The 26,657-nt window shown below is 46.8% G+C and overlaps 1 protein-coding gene across 1 annotated transcript in view; it reads left to right on the top strand.

Moving 5' to 3' along the window:
• The first annotated feature begins 1,507 nt into the window (after positions 1 to 1,507).
• The window catches only part of LOC308517980 (acyl-coenzyme A synthetase ACSM1, mitochondrial-like), a 47,321-nt gene continuing 22,171 nt past the window's right edge, over positions 1,508 to 26,657 (top strand). The window contains exons 1-10 of the mRNA XM_081089549.1: positions 1,508 to 1,582; positions 1,889 to 2,129; positions 9,185 to 9,395; positions 12,491 to 12,698; positions 15,263 to 15,403; positions 17,279 to 17,438; positions 18,115 to 18,194; positions 21,478 to 21,601; positions 23,670 to 23,750; positions 24,238 to 24,339. Of these exons, the coding sequence (XP_080945675.1) occupies positions 1,938 to 2,129; positions 9,185 to 9,395; positions 12,491 to 12,698; positions 15,263 to 15,403; positions 17,279 to 17,438; positions 18,115 to 18,194; positions 21,478 to 21,601; positions 23,670 to 23,750; positions 24,238 to 24,339 (1,299 nt within the window). The 5' untranslated portion in view covers positions 1,508 to 1,582; positions 1,889 to 1,937. The remainder of the gene's footprint in view (positions 1,583 to 1,888; positions 2,130 to 9,184; positions 9,396 to 12,490; positions 12,699 to 15,262; positions 15,404 to 17,278; positions 17,439 to 18,114; positions 18,195 to 21,477; positions 21,602 to 23,669; positions 23,751 to 24,237; positions 24,340 to 26,657) is intronic.

The raw sequence follows: 26,657 nt of genomic DNA, 5'->3' as shown, positions 1-26,657 counted from the left end.
TACATATAGCAAATTAGCCTCAAACACCCAGCGTAGTCTAGTCACGGACCCACTCACAGATACAAATGTGGTTATAAATATCACTATAGTACTTCATAGTGAGACATATCAATATCAACATGGATATAGATGTAAATACAGCTATCGATGTAGTTATAGGTATAGCTATGATAAAGCTACAGATAGTGACAGCAGATATTGGCATAATTATAGATATAGCTATTGACAGTTATAAAGACAGATATACATGAAGATAGAGATGGACATGTAAATATAGATTTCTCCATGTTTAGCCTTCTTAACCTATTAATGCAGAAGCTGGACGCTGTGCTGTCTGCTCAGCAACGTATCCCTGTTCCTTCTCATTAGACGCTAATCCCAAAGCTCAAGCAGCCATCTTTTCTGAAGCCTGACTGTTCATTGAGTTTCCTCCGAGAGAGTGTTTGTTAGCAGAAACCCCCATGCCTGGATTATTCACCTGTGCTGAGTCTGTGCTCACATGCTTCACACAGGAAGTCATTCATTCACTACTCCAGGTGTTGCTAATATTTCCATATTTTAGAGCAGTTGTTCTCAACCTTGGCTGCACATTAGAATCACCTGGGAATCTTTTTAAAATCCTGATTTCTGGGCCCCATCCTCCGGAAATTCTGTTTCTTTGTTACTAATGTTGTGGCCCCACCCCATAACAAAGAAACAGAATTTCTGGAGGATGAGCCCAGAAATCAGGATTTTAAAAAGATTCCCAGGTGATTCTAATGTGCAGCCAAGGTTGAGAGCCACTGTTTTAGAGGGAGGTTAAGAAAATTGCCCAGAGCTGTGTAGGTGAGGAGTGCAGCGACTGGGTTTGAACCTGTGCCGATTGGCTCCCAAGGGCACCCTGTCAGCTCCCTCAGTCCTCCCAGCTGGGTGCTTGAGGTGCTTGGCCCCCTCACATGATCAAGATTAAATCAGAATTTCAAACACATTTACAGGATACGATAACGCCAAAGTCATTTCTTTGTTATTTGATTAAGAGAAGTGATTGGATAGCTAGGGCTGCTACAACAAAGTAAGACGGCCTCGGGGGCTTAAACGTCTGGAATTTATTGCTCACAGATCAGGAGGCAAGAAGTCTGAGATCAAGGTCAACAGGGGGGTCTCTTCTTGGGCTTAGCTCTGGGCGTGAAGTTGTCCATCTTCATGTTCACACCACGTTCTCCCTCTATGTGTCTGTGTCCCGATCTCTTCTTATAAGGACCTCAGTTATATCAGATTAGGGTCCACCTAGTGACTTAATTACCTCTTTAAAGATTCTTCCTCCAGCCCTGGCTGGTTTGCTCAGTGGTTAGAGTGTCAGAGCGAGTGCCTTTACACCCTTCGGTAACAAGCACATACAAACACATTAGAGAAAGGGATTGTGGGTAGCTCAGTCTGGATTAAAAATTGGTAAGGGATGATTGCTCAACCCTGGACCAATGAACTTTGAACAGGGCCTGGAATCATCTAAAAATATAACAGGTTCCATGAGAACGGCACATTGGGCTCTGCAGGAACAGAGGTCTTAGAGCCTGGCTAGCATGGAGAGCAGGACTTTCAAATGGTGAGTTTCCCACAAAGGGGCTGGTCCCATGGCTGCCAACCTGAGCTTAACTCCCAGGGGCTGAGAGAGAAGGAGAAGACCCTCAGGCAGGTGTACCAATCTCATCTAGTAGCTACAATCCCTCCCCACCATGCTCTGCCTGTGGTTCCTGAGCTGGGAAGAGAAATCCTAAATCCCCAGTCTCTAAGTTGTGCCTCCAAATACTGGTCAGCTGAAACAGAACTGCAGCCATGAACCAGAATGTGCCTCGTCTTGTGGAGGAAAGTCCTGCTCCAGGACTGACCTATTAGCCATCTGTTCCTGAAGCAGGTGGTGACCGAGAAGCCCGTGCCTGCTTCCTGAGGACTGCTCCGCCATGCAGTGGCTGATGAGGCTCCCGGTCCTTTGGGGCACCCACAAATCCTGCCACGCCTTCCACCTGGCCCCTCGGACCTTGCGCTTCCAGTCTGTATCAGCAACTGGTACCCCGAGATGGAATGACCATGATAGACCTGAGAAATTTAACTTTGCCAGTGATGTCCTGGACTACTGGACTCAAATGGAGAAGGTGAGGAGGCGCCTGTGATGGGGCGGGGGGAGGGGATAGGTTGATCTCTCTGGCTTATCTTGCTCCTCAGAGTCTGAAGGGCACAGACCCGATGCAGCCGATACCGGCAGACCTCACCTTACCAGTGTCATGGGAAAAGCTTATGTTTTCGGGTTCAATTCTCAATTCTCACCCGGCCCACTTCCACACTTCTCTGAGCCTCAGTGGTTTTATCTGTGAAATGGGGATAATCTCACTTAAGAAATAATACATCAGGTAAAAGTATCTGGTAAACAGTAAGATAATTGTGACCAAATGCAAAGTTCTAACTACAAGGTCAGCAACTTGATGGTAATGTGAATTCTGACCTTCCACTAATGGGACTGTGAGCCTAACTGGGATTCAGCTCATCAAACTGGGGCTCAACTTCAGGCTGCACTCAGAGGATGGGGACAGGCCCCCTGCTGGTGCCCCTGCGCACCTGTCACCTAGAGCTCAGTCAGCCGTCCCTCTGTGGGGAGAGGAAGGCCACTGCAGGCCTCGCCACCAACTCCTACTTGGGTGTGGCATTGGGGTCTGTCCAGAGAAACCAGTCCCTGCAGCCTCTAGAGTTACAGGTCTCTTCAGAAGAAACCAAGCACTTGAAACCAAAAGGGGAGCCGTGATGTCAACCACAGGGGCTGGGGTGGACAATGGGTGGTGTTCCAGCTACTAAGTCCCAGCTGATGATGATCACAGTGTGAAGAGGTACCCAACATTATCTCTGTACAAAGAGAGAATTCACTTGCAATGCAGTCAGAGATAGAATTTTAAGTTTCCCATGAATTTAACATATGCATTCACGTGTTAGTGTTCAAGGCTTATATGCCTTTCATGGGGCTTCTTCTCCCTCTTTCTTTTTCCTTTCTCTGAGTTTCCATAAGAACTCCCAGGAAAATAGAGCCTTGGTTATGAGGAGCACTTTTATTATCCACACTAGAAGCTGGTGCATGAAAATTCATGCACTGGGGGGGTGGGAGGGTTCCCTCAACCCAGATGCCCCCTCTCACAGTCCAGGAGCTCACAGGTGCGGGAGGCAACCCAGTGATCAGGGGAAGGCAACGCCCCATCACACCTCTGCTGCTGCCACTGCTGGCAGTGCAAGCCTTGGCTGGCCCTGGTTACCTGAGCCTAGGGCAGCCCTGGGAAGCTGGGCAGCTGCCATCCAAGGCTTGGCTGCACCTTGGGCCAGTCCTAGGCAGCTGGGGGGCTGAGGGGACTGGGCGCCACTATCTTGTGGCTGTGGGCACAGCCATCTTTGAGGGCATTGCAGTCAGTTAGCATATTCCCTCCATATTGGCTGTGGGCAACACAATCTTTGAGGGCATGACTGTCAAGTAGCATCTTCCTTATTGGATCTGGGCACCACCATCTTTGACAGCAGGACAGTCAATTAGCATATTCCCTCCTTATTGACTGTGGGTGCCTTCATCTTTGCAACAGCGTGAGGGTCAATTAACATATTCCTTCTTTATTAGATAGGATTTCCCAGATGAGAAAACGGAGGATCCGAGTTTTACATTACCTACAGAAATTACATGCCTAAGTTGAGGAGCAGAATTTGGGTCCAGGTTGCCTAGTTCTAAAATAATTTTTTAAAACGTGGTCTCATGATCTGATGACACTGAATCTTTTCCTTCAGACTACGAATTTACTTCCATTACTGTCCAAACCAAAAATCTGATGAAGACCTTTTGGACCGTGAGATGGGCGGGAGAGGGAGGAGTAGAGAGAAGGAATTGAGCCCAGCACTTCATTTTCCCATTTATCTTCATAAAGTTCTTATTCATTAGTTCACGCATCCACCCATGGAGATTACCACCAAGTAAATAGGATTCCCCATGGAATACCTGTTCTTGTTGGGTTTTATATCATTGTTATCAGTCACTGTCAATTCCTCCGTATCTCCCACTGTCCCCCCAGCACCCTCATTCCATTCATTTTCATTCTCACAGCTCTTCTGATCTGTCTGTTTCACTTTTCCAATTGCCTTAAGCATGATCAGTGTCTCTCTAGGGATGTGGGGTGTCTGACAAGTTTCTCAACAAACGTTTGTGGAGTAAATTAATTTGAAACCTGCCTTACAATCTACAGATCTTGGTGCTGCTCCTATTAAAGACTCTGCAGATGGCACACCACTGGGGTCCACTCTGCTCCCTGAACCTCCCTGAAAACTTAACAGTCTTGAGTTAGAAATCCAACATTTTTATGTGCCCTCTCCTGAGTGTGTTGTGTGAGTGTGTGTGTGTGTGTGTGTGTGTGTGTGTGTGTGTGTGTGTGTGTGTTGGCAAAGAATTCATTATAAAACAAAAGAAAGTGCTTTGTGGCTCTGGCTGGGTAGCTCAGTTGGTTAGAGCATCGTCCCAACCTACCACAGTTGTGGGTTTGATTTCTGATCAGGGCCCACACAAGAATAAACCAATGAATGCATAAATAAATGGAAGAACAAATGTTTCTCTCTCTCATTTCCTCTCTCTTTAAAATGAATCAATAAACAAAAATTTAAAAGAATATGAAACAAACCTTTTCTACCTGCAGTAAACTCACATGTGTGAAGGTTTTGTTTGTTTTATTGTGACTTGGATGTTTTTATTTATCCTCACCCAAGGATATTTTTTCCCATTGATTTTTTAGAGAGAGGGGAAGGGAGTAACAGGAAGAGGAGAAAGAGAGAAACATTGATGTGAGAGAGAGACACATCAATTAGTTGCCCTGTCAGGGTCTGGGAATGAACCTACAGCTGAGGTACATGCCCTTGGCTGGAAATCTAACTCCAGACCCTTCGGCCCACAGGCCTACGTTCTAACAACTTAGCCAAACTTGTCAGGGCTTTATTTTTTATCATTAAAAATTGTTTTCAATTACAATTGACATACAATGTTATATTTATAAGTTATATAAATGTCTAATCATTAGGTTGTACACCTGAAACTGAGTTCTAGACTATTCCTATTACCCCAAAAGCTTTCTTTTGACCTCCTCAGCCAATCCTCTCCCACCCTCACCCTGAGCCCCAGGCAACCACTGACCTGCTCTTGCACCCTTTTGTGTCTGGTTTCTTTTACTCAGCATAATGTTTTTGTGGATTAGTTGTTTGTTTCTTTCTTTTTTTTGTTTTCTTTCTTTTTTTTTTTGTAATTCTCACCAGAGGATATTTTTTCTATTAAATTTTTTTATTTTTATTTTATTTTTTATTTTTTATTTATTTATTTTTTTAGAGAGAGTGGGAGGGGGAGGGAGAAAGGAGAGGGAGAAAGTGAGACAAACATGGATATGTGAGAGACACATCCATTAGTTGGTATCCGGCCGGGATCAAACCTGCAACCCTGGTACTTGCCCTTAACCAGGAATCGAACACGAAACCCTTTGGAGCAAGGGCAGACACTCTAACCACACTGTCCGGTGCTGTTCATTTCTTTCTACTGCTCAGTTACTTACTTGGTGTTTTATCTGTTAAAACTATTTCTCAATATCCCTTGGTTTCAGATCTCACCCCTTAAAACTTTAAGTTTCAAATCCAGTTTAAGGGTTGTATTTTATCCTCTCAAAAACAGCTTCATGTCAACATCACATTATCAAATTAATCCTTAGCACAAAAATATATGACTACTAAAGTTATATCTTCTTCAAGGTGCAGGAGTTAGGATCTAACACAGACTGAATTCTGAGCAACAATTGTTTTCTACTTGATATACTAGCTTTTCCATCATTTTTAAAATCCTGCAGAAATCTTGTGTACTGTACTAGGCTCCCTGTATGTAAGCAGTGCACAACTTGTCATCAATACTTGTTAATACTCTTTAACCTGTTGGGCAAGAATATTTTTCACAGCACTGATTTTTTTAAAGCTGTACGACACACATGTATATGTGTAGGGAGCGGCTCTAGGGTCAAGCCTCGGGCTGACCTGTGGCAGGGCCACAAACAAGTCCCAGCCTGGGGGGCAGAGCTCTCCTAGCATAATTAAGCCTGACCTTGTAGCCCTCCCTAATTCCTTCCTAAGTAGCTAGTGGGCTGTGGGAGGTGCAGCAGGTGTTGCCAAAACAAGAACATTTGTATACATGTTAATCTACCCTTGTTTTAATCAGACTATAAAATAAAGCATTGGTTTGCAGGCTGGGTCTTTTGTTTCCTCATCCAGGCATGGGAGATCCACAGAGCCCCAGCTGTATTCTTTTGTCTGTCTTTTCTTCAATCCTTCACTGCCCCTCCTCAGGTTCACTGTTGGCCATGCTGGAGCAGCACATATATGCACATATATTAATCTTATCTCAGATGAGCTACATTCTTTGGTTCCAATCATCTGAGTCAAAGGATCATGTTTGCGCATCTGTGTGTGTGTGGGGGGGGGGGGGGTGGAGGGAATTGCGGGAAAAATATACACTAAACCATTTTCAGTGCTAACATTCAGGGAGTAAAAATGTGATGAGAAATTTGAAGAAATCTTTTTGTTTATAAGAACCTTTCTGCTCATAAGTTTCTGTATTGCCTAAATCCTTGTGGTCTAAGAACAGGGCCTAAGAAATAATAAGATCTAACTAATATTGAATGAATAAGTGAATAATTATTTTTAAATTTGAATTATAATGTAAATATGGTTTTGCTTATAGAAATTGATGTATTGTTAGCATTTTATTGCAAAAAATGGTTTTATTAATTCTATAATTTTGTAGACAGCATATAGTTAGATCCTGCCAATCTTTGTCTTTGATTGGGAAATTTAGTTCTCTTACATTTAAAGTAATTACTGACATGGAAGGAATTAGTACTGCCATTTTGTTAATTGTTTTCTTGATATCATAGCTTTTATTTTTGTTCCTCATTTCCTCTTTTGCAGCTTTCTTTTGTGTTTTGTAGATTTTTTTGTAGTGATATGTTTTGATTCTCTTCTCATTTCCTTCTATGTATATTCTGTGAATTGTGTATATTACATATAACGTCTTAAAGTCATAGAAATCTATTTTAATCTAATAACAACTTATCTTCAATTGCTTATAAAAACCATATTCCTAGATAAATTTGAATAATCCTATCTAATAAAGAGGGAATATGCTAATTGACCCTCATGCAGTCACAAAGATGGTGGCGCCCACAGCCAATAAGGAAGGAATATGCTAATTGACTGCCACACCTTCAAAGATGGTGATGCCCACAGCCACAAGATGGTGGTGCCAGTCCCCTCAGCCATGTCGGGGCGGCAGGAGTGTGGCAAGGCCAGGCCTGCCTCTGGAGTCCCCCAGTCCCCTCAGCCCCCCAGCCACCCAGGGCCAGCTCGAGGCACAGACAAGCCTCAGATGGTGGCTGCCCAGCCACTCAGGGCCGCCCGAGGCTCAGGTAATCAGAGCCAGCCTAGGTTTGTGCTGCCAGCAGTGGCAGAAGCAGAGGTTTGATAAGGTGTTGCCTTCCCCTGATCGCCGGGTTGCCTCCCGCTCCTGAGGGCTCCCAGACTGTGAGAGGGGGAAGGACAGGCTGAGGGACACCCCACCAGTGAATGAATTTTCATGCACTGGGCCTCTAGTAATAATAATAATTATAAAGATATATAAAGAAAAGGAAAAAAAAGACATATCCAAAATATACAAAGGACTCAAACTCAACAATAAAAAAGAAACAACCCACTTAGAAAATTGGCAAGAGATTCTGAACAGACATCTCATTTTAGAGTCACACTGACAGCAAACAAGCATACAAAAAGATACTCAACATTACTTTTTATTAGGGAATTTATAAATAAATGAATAAATAAATAAGTAAATTCCTTTCCAGCTACATCTCACTCTCACTGAATATTGCAAATTAATTTCACTCTTTTCCTTCTGTCCCAAAAAGGGGCTTGGAACCTGGCAACACGTCCTCCCAACCCTGGGGCACCACATCAGAGAAGGGGGGTGAAAAAGTGAGCACATCCCCAGTAGGGGGCATGCAGGAGGCAGCTGATTGATATTTCTCTCTCATCGCTGTTCCTAACTCTCTATCCCTCTCCCTTCCTCTCTGTAAAAAATCAATAAAATATATATTTTTTAAAAAGTGAACACAAACGTCACATGCCCTGCTTTCTGAGTGTGGCTTTAGCTGTTTGGGCATTTGTTGGTTGCTGCAGATCCTTGACTGTTTTAAGAGCCCCAACAAAGCCATTTTAGTCTGTTTACTTGATGTTTCCCTAAAGAAATAGGGGTCTGGACCTTCCCAGTCTGCTTCTTATGAATTTCACCTTTAGATGTCACTTAATTTTAAAAGTTAATTCCACAAAATATTCAGAGCCTAAATAAGCCTCTTCTATTGTGTAGCAATTATGATAATAGTCATATTTATTGAGCACCTACTGTTATGTATACTTTGCTCATTAAATAACTCATTTAGACTTCAGGACCTTCTAGGTAATATTGCCCCCGCTTCCTAGATGAGAATGCTGGGGCACAAAGAGGAACACACTGTCTGCATGGAATTAAGACACGTGGGATGGAGCTTTAAGTCTTCAATAGGAGACATGAAACTACTCATGGTTTTATATGACTTGAGAGGAGGTGGCTACAGTAGACCAGAAGAAGTTGGCTAGATCACACCCTAACTTTTCTTGGCACTTTAAATGATTTAAAATGAGGTCTTAGGCCCTAGCTGGTTTGGCTCAGTGCATAGAGTGTCGGCCTATGGACCAAAGGGTCCCAGGTTCGAGTCCGGTCAAAGACACATGCCTCGATTGCAGGGTCTTCCCTGGCCCAGGCACTGGTCAGGGCCCATACAGGAGGCAAGCAATCTATGTGTTTCTCACATCGATATTTTTCTCTGTCTTTCCTCCCTATTCCACTCTCTCTAAAAGTCAATGGGTCTTTCCCTCCCTCTTCCACTCTCTCTAAAAATCAATGGAAAAATATCCTCGAGTGAGGTTTAAAAATAATAATAATAATAAATAAAATAAAATGGGGTCTCGGTTCCTGAGCTATGCTCACACTGGAATGTGACTGTGACAGTGGATTGGGGAAATAAGTTCCTTTTTCCTCTGAAGCAGGAAGTAACACATGGTGTGTGATCTTGACCAGGAAGGCAAGAGAGGCCCCAACCCAGCCCTGTGGTGGGTGAACGGCCAAGGAGACGAAGTGAAGTGGAGTTTCCGAGAGCTGACAGACTTCACCTGCCGCGCAGCCAACGTCTTCACGTGGACCTGTGGCCTGCAGCAGGGAGACCGTCTCGCCTTGATTCTGCCCCGAGTGCCTGAGTGGTGGCTGGTGGCCGTGGGCTGCATCCGAACAGGTCAGTGACTCAGAGACCCGTAGACACCTTAGGGATGTCCTGGAGCCAACTGGTCCTGGAACACTAGGTACTTCCTCTTCCCTACATTCTTTCTTCTTCACAGTCTTTCTCTTTCTCAGACTCCCTCACATATTTTACCTTTTATCCCTCACTTTCTCCCTCACACTCACTTTTGCTCAAACGCAATGTCTTTCTTTCTCTCTCTCTCTCTCTCTCTCTCTCTCTCTCTCTCTCTCTCTCTCACACACACACACACACACACTTTCTCTTGCACAGTCTCAGACATTATTACTTTTTTGAAATTCATCAACTGTGAACCTTTTACCATATTGGAGCCCCCACTGAGTTAGTAAAGAATCAGTTGCAGACATTGTGACACCCCTAAATACCATGTAAATACCCATAAACCCTGGGTCACAGACATTGCCTTCACCATCACCAGAGCAGGCTTATCAAACAAGAAGTCTGACATTGGTACAATATGTGTTACCTGATAGCGATCCATAGTCAACAGTCCCCAACTGCCTTCACCATGTCCCTGACAGCCACTTCTTTCTTTAAGTCCAAAATCCAATTGAGGATCATGCATTGCATTTAGTTGTCATGTCTTCTCAGTCCCCTTTAATCTGGAAGGGCTCTCTAGCCTTTTCTGCACGGCGATGACATTTTGAAGTGACTAAGCCAGTTGCTTTGCAGGATGTGCACCCCAGTTGGTATTTCTGACTCTTGCTTCATGATTATATTCATCTTAAAACATCTTAGCAGGAGTGCTGGGAGGACAGTGTATCTTTGTCGGTGCATCACCTGAGGGGTCTCTGCAGTTGTTTTCTCTTCCATCAGTGATACTGTTAATCTCATTGGAAGGGTGGTATTCAGCTTTGTCAGGGCACCTTTTCTCTTCCTGACTCGTAAGCAGTCTGTGGGGTAACACGTATGAGACTAGTGTCTATCCTGCTCCCCCCTGTCTTTCACCCCGTGGTTTGAGTATCCCCTGATGATTCTTGACTGAGTTGAATATTATTATGGTGGTTTTACATGAGGATTTTCTGTTTATATCACCCCTCTACATTCATTAGTTAGCATTCTTCTGGAGATATTTCCCTTTCTCTTTTAATTGCTTATCTATCTATCTATCTATCTATCTATCTAATTTAGAATCAGAATGGGACTCATGGATTTTTTTTAATCACTTCAGCTAAATCACATGTTTACACAACAGTCTGTTCATGCTCTTGCTTATATATTCCCTCTCTTTTTTCCTCATATAATAGTGGATTAATCCATCTAGTTCCTGTGGAATCAAACGTTGATAGCAACAATAGAGGGAGCATAAGAAAGCCATGTCACCTGTAGAGCTAAGAGATGGCCCATGAGAAACCCAAGACGTGAGCTGAGCCCTCTGGGAAAAGCATAGCTAAAGAGGAGTAGAAGCAGAGAAAGGGAATTCCAAGAACGGGCTTAGCACATGCTAAGGCTTAGAGTCAGGAGTTGCCTATGTGAATGGCCATTTTGAAATAGAGAATAGAGGTGTGGGAGAGAAAGATGGAGCGTGGACAACGTCTTCAGAGTCAGAATGAGGAGCGTGCTGTTTTCCTGGAGAGAGGACACAGGTGTTAGTGAAGAGAAGTGAAGGTGAACGTGGTGGGCAGGCAGGCTAAATGTCCATCTCAGAAGTGATTAAAGAAAACTGGGTTTATTTAAGGAAAGGAGGGTGGGGGTGGGATATCCAAAGGGAAGTGCTGCACAGCCAGGAGCCAAGGGGCTGGTGGGCACCCAGGAGCAGGATCTTCATCTTTATGTACAATCACGGGTGGGAATCTCTTGTGGTCAGTGGGTTTGGGGGCTGAGCTGGTGGGCTTGGAATGGGGTTGGAATGCAGGTGTGGGATCAGGGGGCTTCAGGACAATTCCAGTTCCTTACATGGCCCGATTCCTGGTGTCCAGCAAGCTTTTCCTGGTCTTGGTTCTCTTCTGGTGGGAAGCTTCCAAATGGCTGACAAGGGTTGTATTGCCTTCTAGTCCTAACAACAGGAAATGTGAGGGGAATGTTGATGCTCTGGGGAACTTACCCAGGTAATAACACAGAAGTTTAAGGCAAGGCGTCTGGTGGGGAGATTAGAATCCAATAGGTGCACACAAATATTTGAAATAATTGTTGGTGACAGCAGATGCGAGGGAAGATAGGAAGGTACAAGGGACAATGTGGTTAATTTGGATGTGAGGGATGAAGGAAAGAAGGGATTCCCAATGACACAGGGATGAGAGAAGGTGGTGGGAGCAGAAAAGCGGGGGCTGGGATGCAGCTCTTCCTGATGTCAGAGACTCTGTCCTCCTTGTATCTGTGCTCCCAGGTCCCATGTAAACTCTTGCAAAGTAGGACCCACCTGTCTACTGGCTGCACCCAGCTAGAGTAGACAGGTTTAGGGCAGGCGTTTCAAGTTTTAATGTGCGTGGGCATCACTTGGAGGTCCTGTTAAAATGCAGGATGTGGCCATGCAGCTTGGCTCAGTGGTTGCGCATTGACCTGTGAACCAGGAGGTCATGGTTCAATTCCCAGTTGGGGCATGTGCCTGGGGTTGTAGACTCGATCCCCAGTGTGGGGGTGTGCAGCAGGCAGCCGATCAATGATTATTTCTCATTACTGATGTTTCTATCTCTCTCCCTCTCCCTTCCTATCTGAAATCAATAAAAATGTATTTTAAATAAAAATTTTTAAAAATGCAGGTTCTTATTCAGTAGGTTTGGAGTGTGGCTTGGTGGTGCTGATACTGCAGGTCTTTTTTAAAAATATATTTCATTGATTTTTTACGGAGAGGAAGGGATGGGGGTAGAGAGTTAGAAACATTGATCAGCTGCCTCCTGCAGACCCCCTACTGGGGATGTGCCCGAAACTAAGGTACATGCCCTTGACCAGAATCGAACCTGGAGCCCTTCAGTCCACAGGCCGACACTCTCTACACTGAGCCAAACCAATCAGGGCGATACTGTGGGCCTTGCATACCAAGAGGTTAGGGGATTTCTATGCAGATAAGCCAGACCTGAAGCCCATGGTGGTGAAAGAGGAAATGAAACAGATAATTTCTTTCTCATCCCCAGGGATTATCTTCATGCCAGGGACAACCCAGATGAAGGCCAAGGACATTCTCTACCGACTAAAGCAGTCCAATGCCCAGAGCATCGTGACCACAGATGCCCTTGCCCCGGAGGTGGACTCTGTGGCTTCTGAGTGTCCTGCTCTGAAAACCAAGCTCCTGGTGTCTGACCACAGCCGTGAGGGGTGGCTGGACTTCCGATCTCTGATTCAGTGAGTTTCGGGTCTGATGGAGGTGCTCTCTGAGGAACGGTGGGAGAAGGCCCTCCGCACCCAAGTGCTGTAGACAGACAGCTGGTGGTAGGAAGCTCACCAGGCCTGGCTCCAGAAACCTCTTCCCAGCTGTGTCCCTGACCTGCTGTGTGACCCTGGGCTACTTCCTGCCCCTCTCTTAGCCAAGGTTGCTTCATCTGTAATATCAGGACATTGCACTTCTATGCTTCTCTCATGGTCCCCTCAGCTCAGCCTGCATCCTCTTAAATCTGGGACCCCTCAGGGGAATGTCCGACTGCCGGTTTAGGCCTGGGATCAGGCCCGGCAGTTGGACATCCCTCATAATCCGGGACCGCTGGCTCCTAACTGCTTACCTGCCTGCCTCCCTGATTGCCCCCAATTGCCCCCTCTGCCAGCCTAATAACCCCTAACCACCTCTGCCTGCCAGCCTGATCGCCCCCAACTGCCCCCCTCCCAACTCCCACGGCCTGGTCGCCCCTAACTGCCCCTCCTGATGACCTGGTCACCCCCAACTGACCACCATGCCAGCCTGGTGGCCCCTAACTGCCCCCTCCCGCCGACCTGGTCACACCTTACTTCCCCCCATGCTGGCCTGGTCACCCCAAATGTCCCTCTCTGCTGGCCTGGTCACCCCAACTGCCCCCCCCCCATGGCCTGGTTGCCCCTAACTGTCCCCCTGCCTGCCTGGTCGCCCATTACTGGCCCCCGTGCTGGCCTGCTCACCCCCAACTGCCCCTCTCTGACAGCCTGGTTGCCCCTAACTGACCACACCCCCGTCGGCCTGGTCATTCCCAACTGCCTCCTGCTGCCGGCCTGGTTGCCCCTCACTGCCTCCCCTGGAAGCCTGGTCGCCCCAAATACCCCGCTGCCAACATGGTCGTCCACATAGCCTGCTGTTCAGTCGTTTGGTCATCCCTCACTAACCCCCCTGCTGGCCTTGTCGTCCCACTCAGCCTGCTGTTTGGTTGTAACTGTTAAAGTGATGGCATCCTGGACAATTTTCATATTCCTCTATTATTAGTATAGATAAGTTGCACTGGGTTTGTTTTCTTGAAGTAACCCTTCTCGTTTTAAAGTAAAATGTTATTCAACCCCAAAAGGCAAACACAGTGAAGTCACACCTTCTGGTGGACTATAAGGTCTGAGAGTTGGGGCTCTCCCTCCAGGGAGCACACCCTGGCCTTCCCCTGGTGCTACCTTTGCCTTTCTCTCTCCTCAACTCCAAGGGCCTTTTTTCTGCCCCAAACTTGTGTCCTGAGCCAGTGCAGCCCAGCTGGCTCACTTCTACTACCTCTGTGGCTTTCTAGATAAACTTCCTTTTATAATTTGAATAAACAAATAAAGTCAGAGAGTTCAAAAAACAAACTTAAATAAATAATACTGTTGCCTGGCCCACATGGCTCAGTGGCTGAGCGTTGACCTATAAACCAGGAGGTCGAGGTTCCATTCCTAGTCAGGCCACATGCTCAGGTTGCAGGCTCCAAGCAAGGTGGGTGGGGGGCGGGGGGGCATGTGGGAGGCTGCCAATCAATGATTCTCTCTCATCATTGTTGTTTCTACCTCTCTCTACCTCTTCCTTCCTCTCAGAAATCAATAAAACGTATTTTAAAAAATAATACTGTTGAAAAATCCTTTAAATTGCCCATCGTCATGATGGTACCATTTCTCAGCAAGAGCCACTGTTCCCTCCAGCATTTGGGCGATCTTCAGTTTCTTTGAACAACAGAGGAACCCCACAAACCCAATCATCGCAGGCCCTGGAGACTGTGTAGAAGCTCCCAGGAATCAAGGCCCACTGATTCTATCTTCTTTCACTCTCCCTTGCTTTCTCCACTCCTCTCCCCCCGCTCACCCTGCCTCTTATCACCAAGGTTATGGAGTGAAATTCCTGTAAACTTAGTTTGTGTGAAAGGAAGCTTAGCAGTGTGAGTATGAGGACAGTCTATGCATCACACCGGGTTTGAACCCTGGCTCTGCCAGTTGTTGGCTGTATGTCTTCAGGCAAGTTACCTAACCTCTCAGAGCCTCAGTTTCCTCATCCACAAAGAGAGCATGACAAGTTGGGCATAGTAACCTCCTAGGATTGCTTGGGTAAGAGGACTGACATTTCTTCATTTAAAAAACGGGCTGTGTTTTCCCCATTTTTAAAAAGAAGAAATGTCAGTCCTCTTACCTAAGTCACCCATAAACTCTGTTAGATGCTTCAGACCTGGAGACCAGTTCTTCCTCCAGTGTTGCAAAACCCCAGTTTCTGCCTGGGCCGGGTACTCAGTTGGTTAGAGTGCCAAGGTTGTGGGTTTGATCCCGTCAGGGCACATACAAGAATCCACCAATGAAAGCACAAATAAGTGGAACAGAAAATCCATGTTTGTCTCTCTCTCTCTCTGTCTGTCTGTCTGTCTCTCCCTCTCCCTTCCTCTCTCTAAAATCTATACAAGCAAACCAGTTTTCTGACTTTGAGCCTCATGTTGTGTCGTTTGCTGACCCTGAGGGTGGACCCAGGAGACCTGACTTCTCTCCTTTTCTGTCCAATCCCTTTGTAGATCAGCATCCCCAGATCACACCTGTATTAAGTCAAAGACCACGGACCCAATGGTCATCTTCTTTACCAGCGGCACCACCGGCTTCCCCAAGATGGCAAAACACAGCCATGGACTTTCCTTGCGACACTCCTTCCCTTCAAGGTAGGAAAGAGGGCAGCAACTTAGAGGCTGGGTCACAGTCTGGGGCAAGGGGTGTGTGTGTGTGTGTGTGTGTGTGTGTGTGTGTGTGTGTGTGTGTTGGGAAAGGTGCTCTAAGTAGGACCGAGTCTATCCTGCTTCTCCCTTCTGCTCTCTTTGGTTCAGACCACTGAGGGTCTCCCAGGCGAAGGTCTGGACTTCTAAGCGTGTGTTGACAGAAGCCTCCCAGTGACAAGGGGGTCCTGCCTGAGCACCTTCACAGGTGTGGAGGGAACGTGGGTGGAGGCAGCAGGCATTCTGCAAGCTCCACAAATGACAAGCCATGTGTCTTTGTCAATGGTTCCATCCAGGTTTGCTGGGAGGGGGACAGAAAGTTCTAGTTATGTAAAGTGAACAGATACAGAGGTGGAGTTTCCCATCATGAGCCATTTGGGAGAAGTAATACCTGGAACCAGGCCACTGCCTTTAACCTAAAATAAATAATTGTAGAGGCTGAAGACATAGCTTTGGGTTAATCATTTAATCAATATTAAACCAATCTTCTCCCTCCTACTTTTTCCTCTCCACCTAGTTCTATATAATTTGTACCTTATTAACCAGACCAGAGGGCAGAGAAGGTGTCTTGTGGACACTGGGTATCTGTGCTGACAATAACACTATACCAAAAAAAATCCTGAAGGCATGGGGTGGAGAGAAGGGGGGGTTCTGTGTAGTCAGAACAACACAAGCAAACGCACAAAGATATAACAAGTAGCACTCATAGAACTACAGAGATTTGAGAGCAGCTGCTGCTCAGGGTGTCAGGGAGGCACAGATGGGAGGAGCTGAGAGAGTGAGTGGGGTCAGAGCACACAGGGTCATGGGGACTTTGGTGAAGAGACTGAGCTTATTGGGAAAACAGTGGGTGGTATTGAAAGGTTGTTAACAAGGGAGAGAACTAATCCAATTTGTATTTTGAAAAGATCACTGTGGCTGCAGGGTGGAGATCGGCTTAGAAAAAAAGAATAGATTTAGAAAGACCTGTTAGAGGGTCTTAGAATAATTTAGGTGCAAGATGGTGGTGGCTTGGACAAGGTGCTGGGGACACGAAGGACGTTAAGAAGTCTGAGATTTTAGGAGCTAGAATGGGAGGGTGTGCTGGCTAATGTGGGAAGGAGGAGGGGCTGGAGAGTCAAGGTGGACTCCCAGGTTTTGAGTTTGCACAGTAATGACATTCACTGAAACACAGAGAGCACTGGAGAAGAATTAGTCCCGGGAGGCAGGAGAGATTAGGATGCTCTGGGTTGGAGATGCCCGAGAGACATCCCAGGAGAGATGCTCAGTGGGCAGTTGGGTCTGAAGCTCAGAACAGAGGTCCCTAGCGTGTAATTTCCTGCGGGTGTGCCACAGCCCTCAGAGAGATGGGAACAGGGAGTGTGAATGGCTCTCCAGGGCCCTCCCTACTAATAGATGAGCTCTTCAAAGCCACAGTTCCTCATGGGAGAGTTGAGTTTTTCTCAAGGAGTTATGCACACAGAGGTCCCTCAGAAGCAGTAAGAATAAGGTGGAGAAATGCTTCAGACCTAGCTGAGTAGCCACTGGATTCAATTATCCATCTACCAGCTGTTTCTGTTATTTTATTTTTTGTTAATCCTCACCTGAGGATATTTTTCCCCCATTGATTATTATTACTTTTTATTATATTTTTAATGAATGACTGTGCAGGACTCAAACTTGCACTTTTTAAAATTATATTTAATTGGTTTCAGAGAGGAAGGGAGAGGGGAAAAAGAGATAGAAACATCAATGATTAGAGATGGTGCCCACAACCCGGGCATGTGCCTTGAGTGGGAATGCAACTGTGGTTACAAAGCTGAGGCCACTGTATTTTGGAGTCAGCAGGAAATTACTGCAGCTGAAGGCCTCTGATGTCTTCTGGTGCCTGTCAGATCCAGGCTGGATATTGGCTGTCATGGGGGCCGTTTTTGAACCATGGACAGCAGGGTCTACAGTCTTCATCCACCATCTGTCCCAGTTTGACCCTAAGGTCATTGTGGAGGTAAGAGGACTAATCTCTCAGTGTCAACAAACTCCTGGAGAAACCCATATTTCAGGCTCAAAAGCCGGCCCCTGCTGAGAAGAGTGTATGTAACAAAGAAGCCCATTAGTGTGATAGAACCTGGGCTCTGGGGTCTCAAATGTGAGGCACTGAATCAGTCAGTGAGTCTCCCAGAATACACATTTTAAGAAATTAAAGCAACCAGAACAATCTCAGGTCTCCTAGCTCCTCCAGGGCTGGGTAGCTGGTATGTGCATGTGAATTTATTGAAGTGTTTAAAACCAGAGCCCTTGGAATAGGATGGTCCCTTTTCACACCTTTAACATTGTTAGGGGTAACCTTAGCTCTCTGACTCAGTCTCCTCACCTGTACGATGGGAGTTTTAATAATTACTACCTCATAAAATTGTTGGGAATATTGAGGTGATACAGGCAAAGTATATAAAGTGCTTAGCCCTGAGGCCTGCACCTGAAAACACTCAGGAACTGATAACAGTTGCTATTATTGTCATGAGCACATCCTGAATAAATGTGCTCTCCTAGAAGGGAAATCAGAATTAAAATGGTAATAATTTAAAAAATAGAGTTACCACCACCAACAGCAAAAGAATGGTAATAATTGGCCAGTGTTTTTCATCTTAACTATAAATATAAAATTTTCTCTTCTCACTTTTTAGACACTCTTTAAATACCCCATCACCCAGTGCATTGCTGCGCCCTCTGTATATCGAATGATTCTGCAGCAGAATTTTGGCAGGTATGTAGACATAGCTTGTTGTAATCACAATCTTTGGGTAGGATTTTAAGGAGTCTATTTCACAGTGGTCTTGTTGTTGGTGGGGAACAGGCTCTTCCACGGGGTTGGGAGGAAAGAATCCCAAGGATCCACAGACAGGAGACTGCGATGTGGCAACGTGGTTTATTTGTTAGGTAACATCAATAGAGTTCTCCTCCCGGCTTCCCAATGCCCCATCTCTCTGGGCCTGGGCCTGGAAAGAGTCCAGTCTCCTCTTCAACAGCCAACGCAAAGGCCAATGCCCGGAGTTTCTGCTTCATGATCCTTCGGCCTGGAAGTCTCCCCCGGCCCAGCTGGCCTCCAGACCTGCATGGTCCTCTGCTCCTGGGCGGGAGGGGACAGGAACAAATTGGGCCACTGGGGTCCCAGGCAAAAGAGAGAGCCAGCATTACCCCCCCCCCCCGCCGGGTCTCAACCAGGAGCTTTTTCAAAACAACCCACTAACTTCCCAAGATTCCAGGGCCATGCACTGGGCCCAACCCTAGCCTAGGATCTTTCCCAGGTTAGACTGACAGCCTCTGTGGTCCCACACCTCCCCCTGCGCCATTTTGACTTTACTGGGAAGTTCCTGACCTCCCCCATCCCCCTCCCACACACAATCCCAACCCAGAGGGGAGAGGAAGGGGTGTTAATCCCCTTGGGGGGACTGTGCTGCCATTTCTTGGGTGTGAAACTGGAGCTTCCTGGTGAAGCAAACAGGCCTCTGCTTCCCAGCTGCCTGTGCTCCACACTGTCAGCCTCTCCCCTGGCTCTGTTTCTTTCAATCACCAGCCAAGGATGGTAACAGTCTGACTGTTTTAACTCTGGATCTTTGAGGACAGTGAGAGCTAGTGTATGTGTGTGTGTGAAATGCTGGTAGCGATAATTATCAGCCAGTCTAATAAATTAATTAAGCAGGACTCAGATCCAAATGAAACAGTGAACCTTGCATCATTGTGACCTTTTTTCTTTTTTAAACTTTTTAATTGTGAAATAACAAGCACACAGAAAAATACATAAGACATAAATTTGTAGATTAAGAAATTGTTGAAAATTAAACTAATATGTAACCACTCATTCAAGACACAGTAAGAGAACATCACCAGCCCCCAGTGACCTACTCAGACCTCTCCAACTCCCTACAGGAACTCACTGTCTTGACTTTTACGGTGTTCAGTCATTTGTGTGTGTTTTTCTTTTTTTCCCCTTGTGGTTTACCTCCTAAGGAAATATTAGTCTCTTTTACTTGCTTGTGAGCTTTGTAATCATATTATTCTGTAATGTCTGGCTTCTTTTTACAAATAATATTTCTAAGATGTGCCCATGTTGCATCATGTTGCTGTAGCTAACTTTTATTGCTATATAATATCTCATTTTATAAAAAGTCCATATTTTCTTCATTCTGTTCTACCACTAATGGACATCTGGATGGTTTTCATTCGAGGGCTGCTGATGACTAACACTGTTCTTGCACATTCACCCTGTGCACATCAGCACTCATTTGTGTGGGGTCTTTCTAGGAGAAATTGCTGAGTCACAGTGACACCGCATCCTACCACCCATTTTCCAAAGTATCCCATCATCCTGTGCGCCCACTAGCAGGGAAGCAGGATTCCCTCATTTGTTCTTGTCAGAGTCTTTAATTTTTACCAATCTGATGGATGTAGTGTTATTTTGCTGTAGTTTTATTTTTGTATTTCCCCATGTTTGTAGATTAATTTTGAGCTAATCTTGTCTTTGAATCTAATGGGCACTTATGTATAAATTTTTTTTAACTTGTGGACATTTTATTCATTTATTTATTTATTTTTTATTGCTTAAAGTATTACAAAGAGTATTACATATGTTTCTTTCCACCACCACCACCCCCTTCACATTCTCCCGGAGTCCCCTACCTCTCCCCCCGCCCCCCCCCCCACTGTCTTGTGTCCATTGGTTATGCTTATATGCATGCATACAAGTCCTTCAGTTGATCTCTTACCACCCCCCACTCCCGCCCCCAAACCCTCCCCGGCCTTCCCGCTGTAGTTTGACAGTCTGTTCGATGCTGCTCTGCCTCTGTATCTATTTTTATTCATCAGTTTATAATGGTCTTTATTGTCCATAAATGAGTGAGATCATGTGGTATTTTTCTTTCATTGACTGCCTTATTTCACTTAGCATAATGCTCTCTAGTTCCATCCATGCTATTGCAAATGGTAAGAATTCCTTTTTTACAGCAGCATAGTATTCCATCGTGTAGATGTACCACAGTTTTCTAATCCATTCATCTGCTGAGGGGCATTTAGGCTGTTTCCAGATCTTCGCTATGGTAAATTGTGCTGCTATGAACATAGGGATGCATATATCCTTTCTGATTGGTGTTTCTGGTTTCTTGGGACATATTCCTAGAAGTGGGATCACAGGGTCAAATGGGAGTTCCATTTTTAACTTTTTGAGGAAACTCCCTACTGTCTTCCATAGTGGCTGCACCAGTCTGCATTCCCACCAGCAGTGCATGAGTGTTCCCTTTTCTCCGCATCCTCTCCAGCACTTGCCATTTGTTGATTTGTTGATGATAGCCAGTCTGACAGGTGTGAGATGGTACTTCATTGTTGTTTTGATTTGCATCTCTCAGATGATTAGTGACTTTGAGCATGTTTTCATATGTCTCTTGGCTTTCTGAATGTCCTCTTTTGAAAAGTGTCTATTTAGGTCCTTTGCCCATTTTTTGATTGGATTGTTTACCTTCCTTTTGTTAAGTTGTATGAGTTTCCTATAAATATTGGAGATTAAACTTATGTATATTTTAAAGACTCTAAAATGGAAATTGCTGCTTCAAAAACAAGACCTAATAAGTTTTAGGCATGGATTTAAAATTTCAAGGAGTTGAACAACTACACTATGAAGCTAACTCTGAAATACAACTTGCTTTTATTCACATAGCCTCCATCCCAGCATGCCCTTGGAGTCTGCCTCTATCTGTATTTCAAACCTCATATGACAGCCACTTTTTGCAACATTCCTCAGATGATAAACTTGGTCCAAACCCAGTAAAAATTCAATCAGGGCATCACTAATTACAACAGTGGGGACTCTGCCAATTTCACCTACTTTGGAGAAAGCTCCAGATGAGTGAAGAAGACACCCCTAATGAAACCAGCCCCCTGTCCACCACTCCTGACTCTGAGTAACAGGAGAGGTGTGTGTGTGTGTGGGGGGGGGGGGGGCGGTGTTTGGTCAGTTGTCTGCTCTGAAGCTCTGTGGACACCTTGTCTCCCCCAAGCCTCAGGTTCCCCACTCTGGAGCATTGCACTACTGGCGGGGAGGCCATGCTGCCCGAGGAGCAAGAGAAGTGGAGACAACGGACGGGCCTTCTGGTCCACCAGGTCTACGGACAGTCGGAAACGGTAGGTGGACGGGCCCCTCTGGCCCACGCAGCCCAGCAGAGGAGCTGAATCTGCCAGATCCTGTGCACAGGCCCCACTGTGCGCACAGCCAGCAGAGGGTGGCTCTGGAGTTCCAGGCTGATTGGCCCCAAATGTTTGCAGAGAGAGGATTCACACACAGTCTTTGCCTTGTCAAGACCTCAGTGTGCTGACGACTATTGGAGAAAATCTTCCAAAGGGTCTGAGGACAGGGGCTGGGTTCCTGGGATCAGGGGAGCCAGGAGGAGCAATGGCAATGGAGGCGCCTCCTGCCTCACGGAGGCCCTGCCTGAGAGTGCTGCCCACGTCACCCTCCCTCCCTAAGCAGCAGCCACAGGGCCAGGCAGGAGCTGGGCCCAGAAGCTCACCTCTGGGTGTATGAGGGCAGCACACAGGTTTGATTGTGGGGCAGGAGCAGGAGGGGAGGAGGGAGCACAGGCATCACACACACACACACACACACACACACACACACGCGGATGCACGCACACGCACACACACACGCACGCATGCATGCACGCACACATGTACACACACGTGCACGCACACTCGCACACGCACGCACACACGCGCCCGCACACGCGCACGCACACACTGTCACCCCCAAGGTGTCACTGAGCACGCAGTGGGCAGGCCGTGGAGTCTGCTGTGCTGGCATCTTCAACCCCCTGATGCTGACACAGCCACACTCCCCGCCTCCCACTATCCCCTCAGCTCACAGAGTCACCCCCTCTCAGGACCTGTAGGGCAGGCTCTTTTGGTCCTAATTCACTTATTTGTCTGACGGTCTGTTGTTGTTTTTTTAAAAAAAATATTTTATTTTAGTTAGTTAAGTGGTCTGATTCCAGGCCTGAGAAATGTGAGGGCTCAAGGCCTGACCTTGCATGGCTCCCAGTTCACTTTTGAACAGAGAAGCACACGCTACACCCATAACCCCAGTCCCTTTGCTCGAAGCCACAGGATACTCCCTCCTCGCTGCCCGGAGCCTCATTTCCCAAAGCCCTTGCAACCTGCTGGCTCACCTGTGGGCGATTCCGTGTCCTGAAGTGTGAGCAGCAGCTTGGAGAGGGAGGCCTTCCTCTCCCAGGAGCTCAGGGGTCAGTTCCTCTGAGCATCGCCCATGGCAGCTTCAAGCCCATGGGCACAGGTGGGACCACCAGAAGCTGGGCTTCCCAGTGTCCAAAATGGGAACAGAATGCTGACCCTGCGGGTGGTGGCGAGGGGAGGAAAAGGGTGTGTTCGCCCCCAGGCTGTGCCCAGCCTGCACATCCCCCAGGGCCAGCACACTGTCCTCACTGATGTGGGGGGTCGTGGGCCAGGTGTCAGGGGTGCAGAGCCCAAGGGGCCGTCTCCATGCTCAGACGCTTGTTATCTATGGAGGGAAACACCCACAAAAGTCAGTATAATGCCCTGTTGGCGACAACAGAAATGTGGGGAAAGTACCACCGAAGAAGGGTCGCCCAAGCCTGCTCCTGGGGCCTGAGTCTGGCTGGTTGCCCTGAGGAGCCAGGTGAGCTCATGGGTACGGCCTTTTCCGCCCCACAAGCTCTGAGAGGGGGTGCAGGCCCGGCCCCTCTGACAGAGGAAACCCAGGGCATCACCGCATCTTCTGACTGTGAAGGCTTCGCTCTAGGACAGATGTAGCTTCAGAGAACCAGGAAGGAGGCAGAGGTCACCAGGAGGGCAATGGGGTGGGAGTGGTGGCAGAGGAGCAGCCTAAGTGATTTCAGCACAGCCCCGAGGGCAGATGGGGCAGGGATCCTGTCAGCTGCAGTCTTGAGTAAGTGTTGGTCAAATGGACAGAAGCCTGGCGTGCAGTGGGCACTCCACCACCCACAACCCGCCCACAGCCCTGAGCTCAGCCCTTTGCTCCTTTCTTGGCCTCCCCCACGGGACCCTGTGGCCCAGGATGCAGAGCTTCCAGCTCCCCACAGGCTCTATGAGCAGCGACCCATGACCTCTGCGAGCAGGTGTGCTGCGTACGGTTCTTGCTGCTCTGTGATCCACCTGCACCCTTTGACCACGGGTATTCTCTTCCTTTTGTGCACAGGGATTGAGTTGCGGCACTCCCCGGGGATCACCGGTCAAGCCCGGTTCCATGGGGAAAGCCATCCCACCCTTCGACGTCCAGGTTTGGTGCTAAAGGCGGGGCCAGGGAGCACTGAGGGCTCAGCTGGGATCAGACCCCGTGTGACACCAGGCGGCAGAAGCAGCCGTGCCCCCTGCCCGCAGTGTCCTTCCTCCTCTCCTCCTACTTCCCTCTGATTTCCTGGGAGGTTTCAGTACTGTGGGCACCAGTGCAGCTCACCGTGCCAGCCGAGGCCGCACACAGCCGTGGCACACGGGACCTGGAGGAGCGCCGGCAGCTCTGTCCACCCGCCGGGCTTTGAGCTTGTCCTGACCCTGTTTTGTAGCTTGAAGACACATGCGACGTCCACGTACCAGGAAACAAACACACCCATGACTTGCTGATTTCAAAGACTTGACAGCTTCCTCCTGTTTTCTGCCAGGGACCTCCCCATGGTCCCCACTGGTGTCACACGCATAGGCCAGGCAGAGCTTGGGTGGGCAGGAGTGCTGGGAGCCCTGCAGGGGGACTCACACACCTCTTGCTCCAGATCATCGACGACGAGGGCAACATCCTGCCGCCCAACACTGAGGGCAACCTTGGCATCAGGATCAAGCCCACCAAGCCCATCGGCCTGTTCATGTTGTATGAGGTGAGGGCGCCCTGCCTGCCACTCCCTGTCCCTGGCACCCCTGCAGTGAGAAGGGAGGGGACTCAACTCTGCATCCTGAGACTCCCCCATCTCTGTTATGTGCCCCAGTTCAGTGAAGCCAGGTCCAGTTCCCCCAAAACTCACAGCCTTTCCCCTCCTAACCCATGTGACTGATGGGGTAGGGCAGTGGTCGGCAAACTCATTAGTCAACAGAGCCAAATATCAACAGTACAATGATTGAAATTTCTTTTGAGAGCCAAATTTTTAAAACTTAAACTATATAGGTAGGTACATTGTTAATAACTTAATTAGGATACTCCTAAGGCTTAGGAAGAGCCACACTCAAGGGGACATAGAGCCGCATGTGGCTCGTGAGCCGCAGTTTGCCGACCACGGGGGTAGGTAAGCCTGGCTTCGGGATCATCGGACTTGGGGCTGATGATTAAGAATGCCAGCTTCGTGCCCTAGCTGGTTTGGCTCAGTGGATAGAGCATTGGCCTGCAGACTCAAGGGTCCCGTGTTCGATTCCAGTCAGGGACATGTACCTTGGTTGCGGGCACATCCCCAGTGGGGAGCGTGCAGGAGGCAGCTGGTCGATGTTTCTCTCTCATCGATGTTTCTAACTCTATCCCTCTCCCTTCTTCTCTTTAAAAAAATCAATAAAATATATTTTTTAAAAATAAAAATAAAAAAGAATGCCAGCTTCGGCTGGGTTCACATCCTACAACCAGTTTACCATCAGGGTGTAAACAAACCTAGTCACTGTCCGGAGCCTCCTGAGGCCTCCCCTCCCCCACTTCTCAGAGAAAACCACCTGCAGACCGTAGGAGTCATGCGTTTCCCCATGACAAATAAACGGCAGATCTAAGATTCAAACCCATGTCTTTCAGCACCAAAGCCTAATGGGAAATCCAGGGATTACAGAACCTGTGATGGGCTCTAAGGAAACTGACCCGATAACCCCTAGCCCTCCCAGGGTAGTAGAGGCCACTCAGAGGAAATTCTCAGCTTCCAAGATGGGCCATGGAAAGGTGGGCACACCTGAAATTGATCTCAGATTCCACCTCCTTTCTCCCAAAGAACAGCCATCAGAGGTTCTCTCTCTTGGAGTCACTGTTGTCATCACTCTGGCCTCCAGGGGGCATTGCTCCTCATGTGATACTATCAACCAACAGTAAAAAACACTGGTTAAACCATTCATCAATTTTCTTTATCCTTTCAAAGAACCAGCTCTTGGTTTCATTGATTTTTTTGTATTGTGTTTTTAGTCTCTATGTTATTTATTTCTGCTCTAATCTTTATTATTTCCTTCCTTCTACTTACTCGGGCTTTTCTTGTTGTCCTCTTTCTAGTTCTTTAAGTTGGAGGGTTAAATAGTTTATTGCTGATTTTTCTTGTTTTTTGAGGTATGCCTGTAGTGCTATGAACTTCTCTCTCAGGACTGCTTTTGCTGTGTCTCAGAGATTTTGGGTTGTTGTGTGTTCATTTTCATTTGTTTCCAGGAAGGTTTTTTTAAATTTATTTCTTGATGTTGTTGGTAACCCATTCTTTGTTTAATAACATGCTATTTAGCCTCCATGTGTTTCAATGTTTTGGGGTGTTTTTACTGTATTTGATTTCTAATTTCATTCCCCTGTGATATGAGAAGTTGCTTGATATGATTTCTAGCTTCTTGAACTTATAGAGATTTGTTTTGTGTCCTAACATGTGGTCTATCTTTGTGAATGATCCATGTGCATTTGAGAAGAATGTATATTCTGCTGCTTTGGGGTGAAATGTTCTATAAATGTCAATTAAATTCATCTGATCCAGTGTGTCCTTTAGAGTCACTGTTTCCTTGTCACGTTTTTGTCTGGAAGATCTATCCAGTGAAGTCAGCAGGGTGTTAAAGTCCCCTGCTATGACTGCATTGTTGTCTATCTCTTTGTTAAAGTCCTCTAGCAGTTTTTGGAATATATTTAGGTGCTCCTGTATTGGGTGTGTATATGTTTACCAGGGTTCTATCCTCTTGTTGGATCCATCCCTTTAGTATTGTGTAGTGATCTTGGTTGTCTTTTGTGATGGCCTTCATTTTGAAGTCTATTTTATCAGATATGAGTATTGCTACTCCAGCTTTTTTTTACCCTTTCCATTTGCATGGAAAACTTTTTTCCATTCCTTCACTCTCATCCTGTGTATGTCTTTTGTTCTGAGATGGGACTCTTATAAGCAGTATATAGTTAGCTCATATTTTTGTATCCATTCAGTTATCCTATCCCTTTTGATTAGACCATTTAATCGATTTATATTTAGGGTTATTGATAGGTATTTATTTATTG

Source organism: Myotis nattereri, assembly GCF_964212035.1.
Source record: "Myotis nattereri genome assembly, chromosome: 4".
Classification (NCBI taxonomy): domain Eukaryota; kingdom Metazoa; phylum Chordata; class Mammalia; order Chiroptera; family Vespertilionidae; genus Myotis; species Myotis nattereri.
The sequence above is the reverse complement of the archived record's forward strand: the minus strand, read 5'-3'. Positions and strand labels throughout refer to the sequence as shown.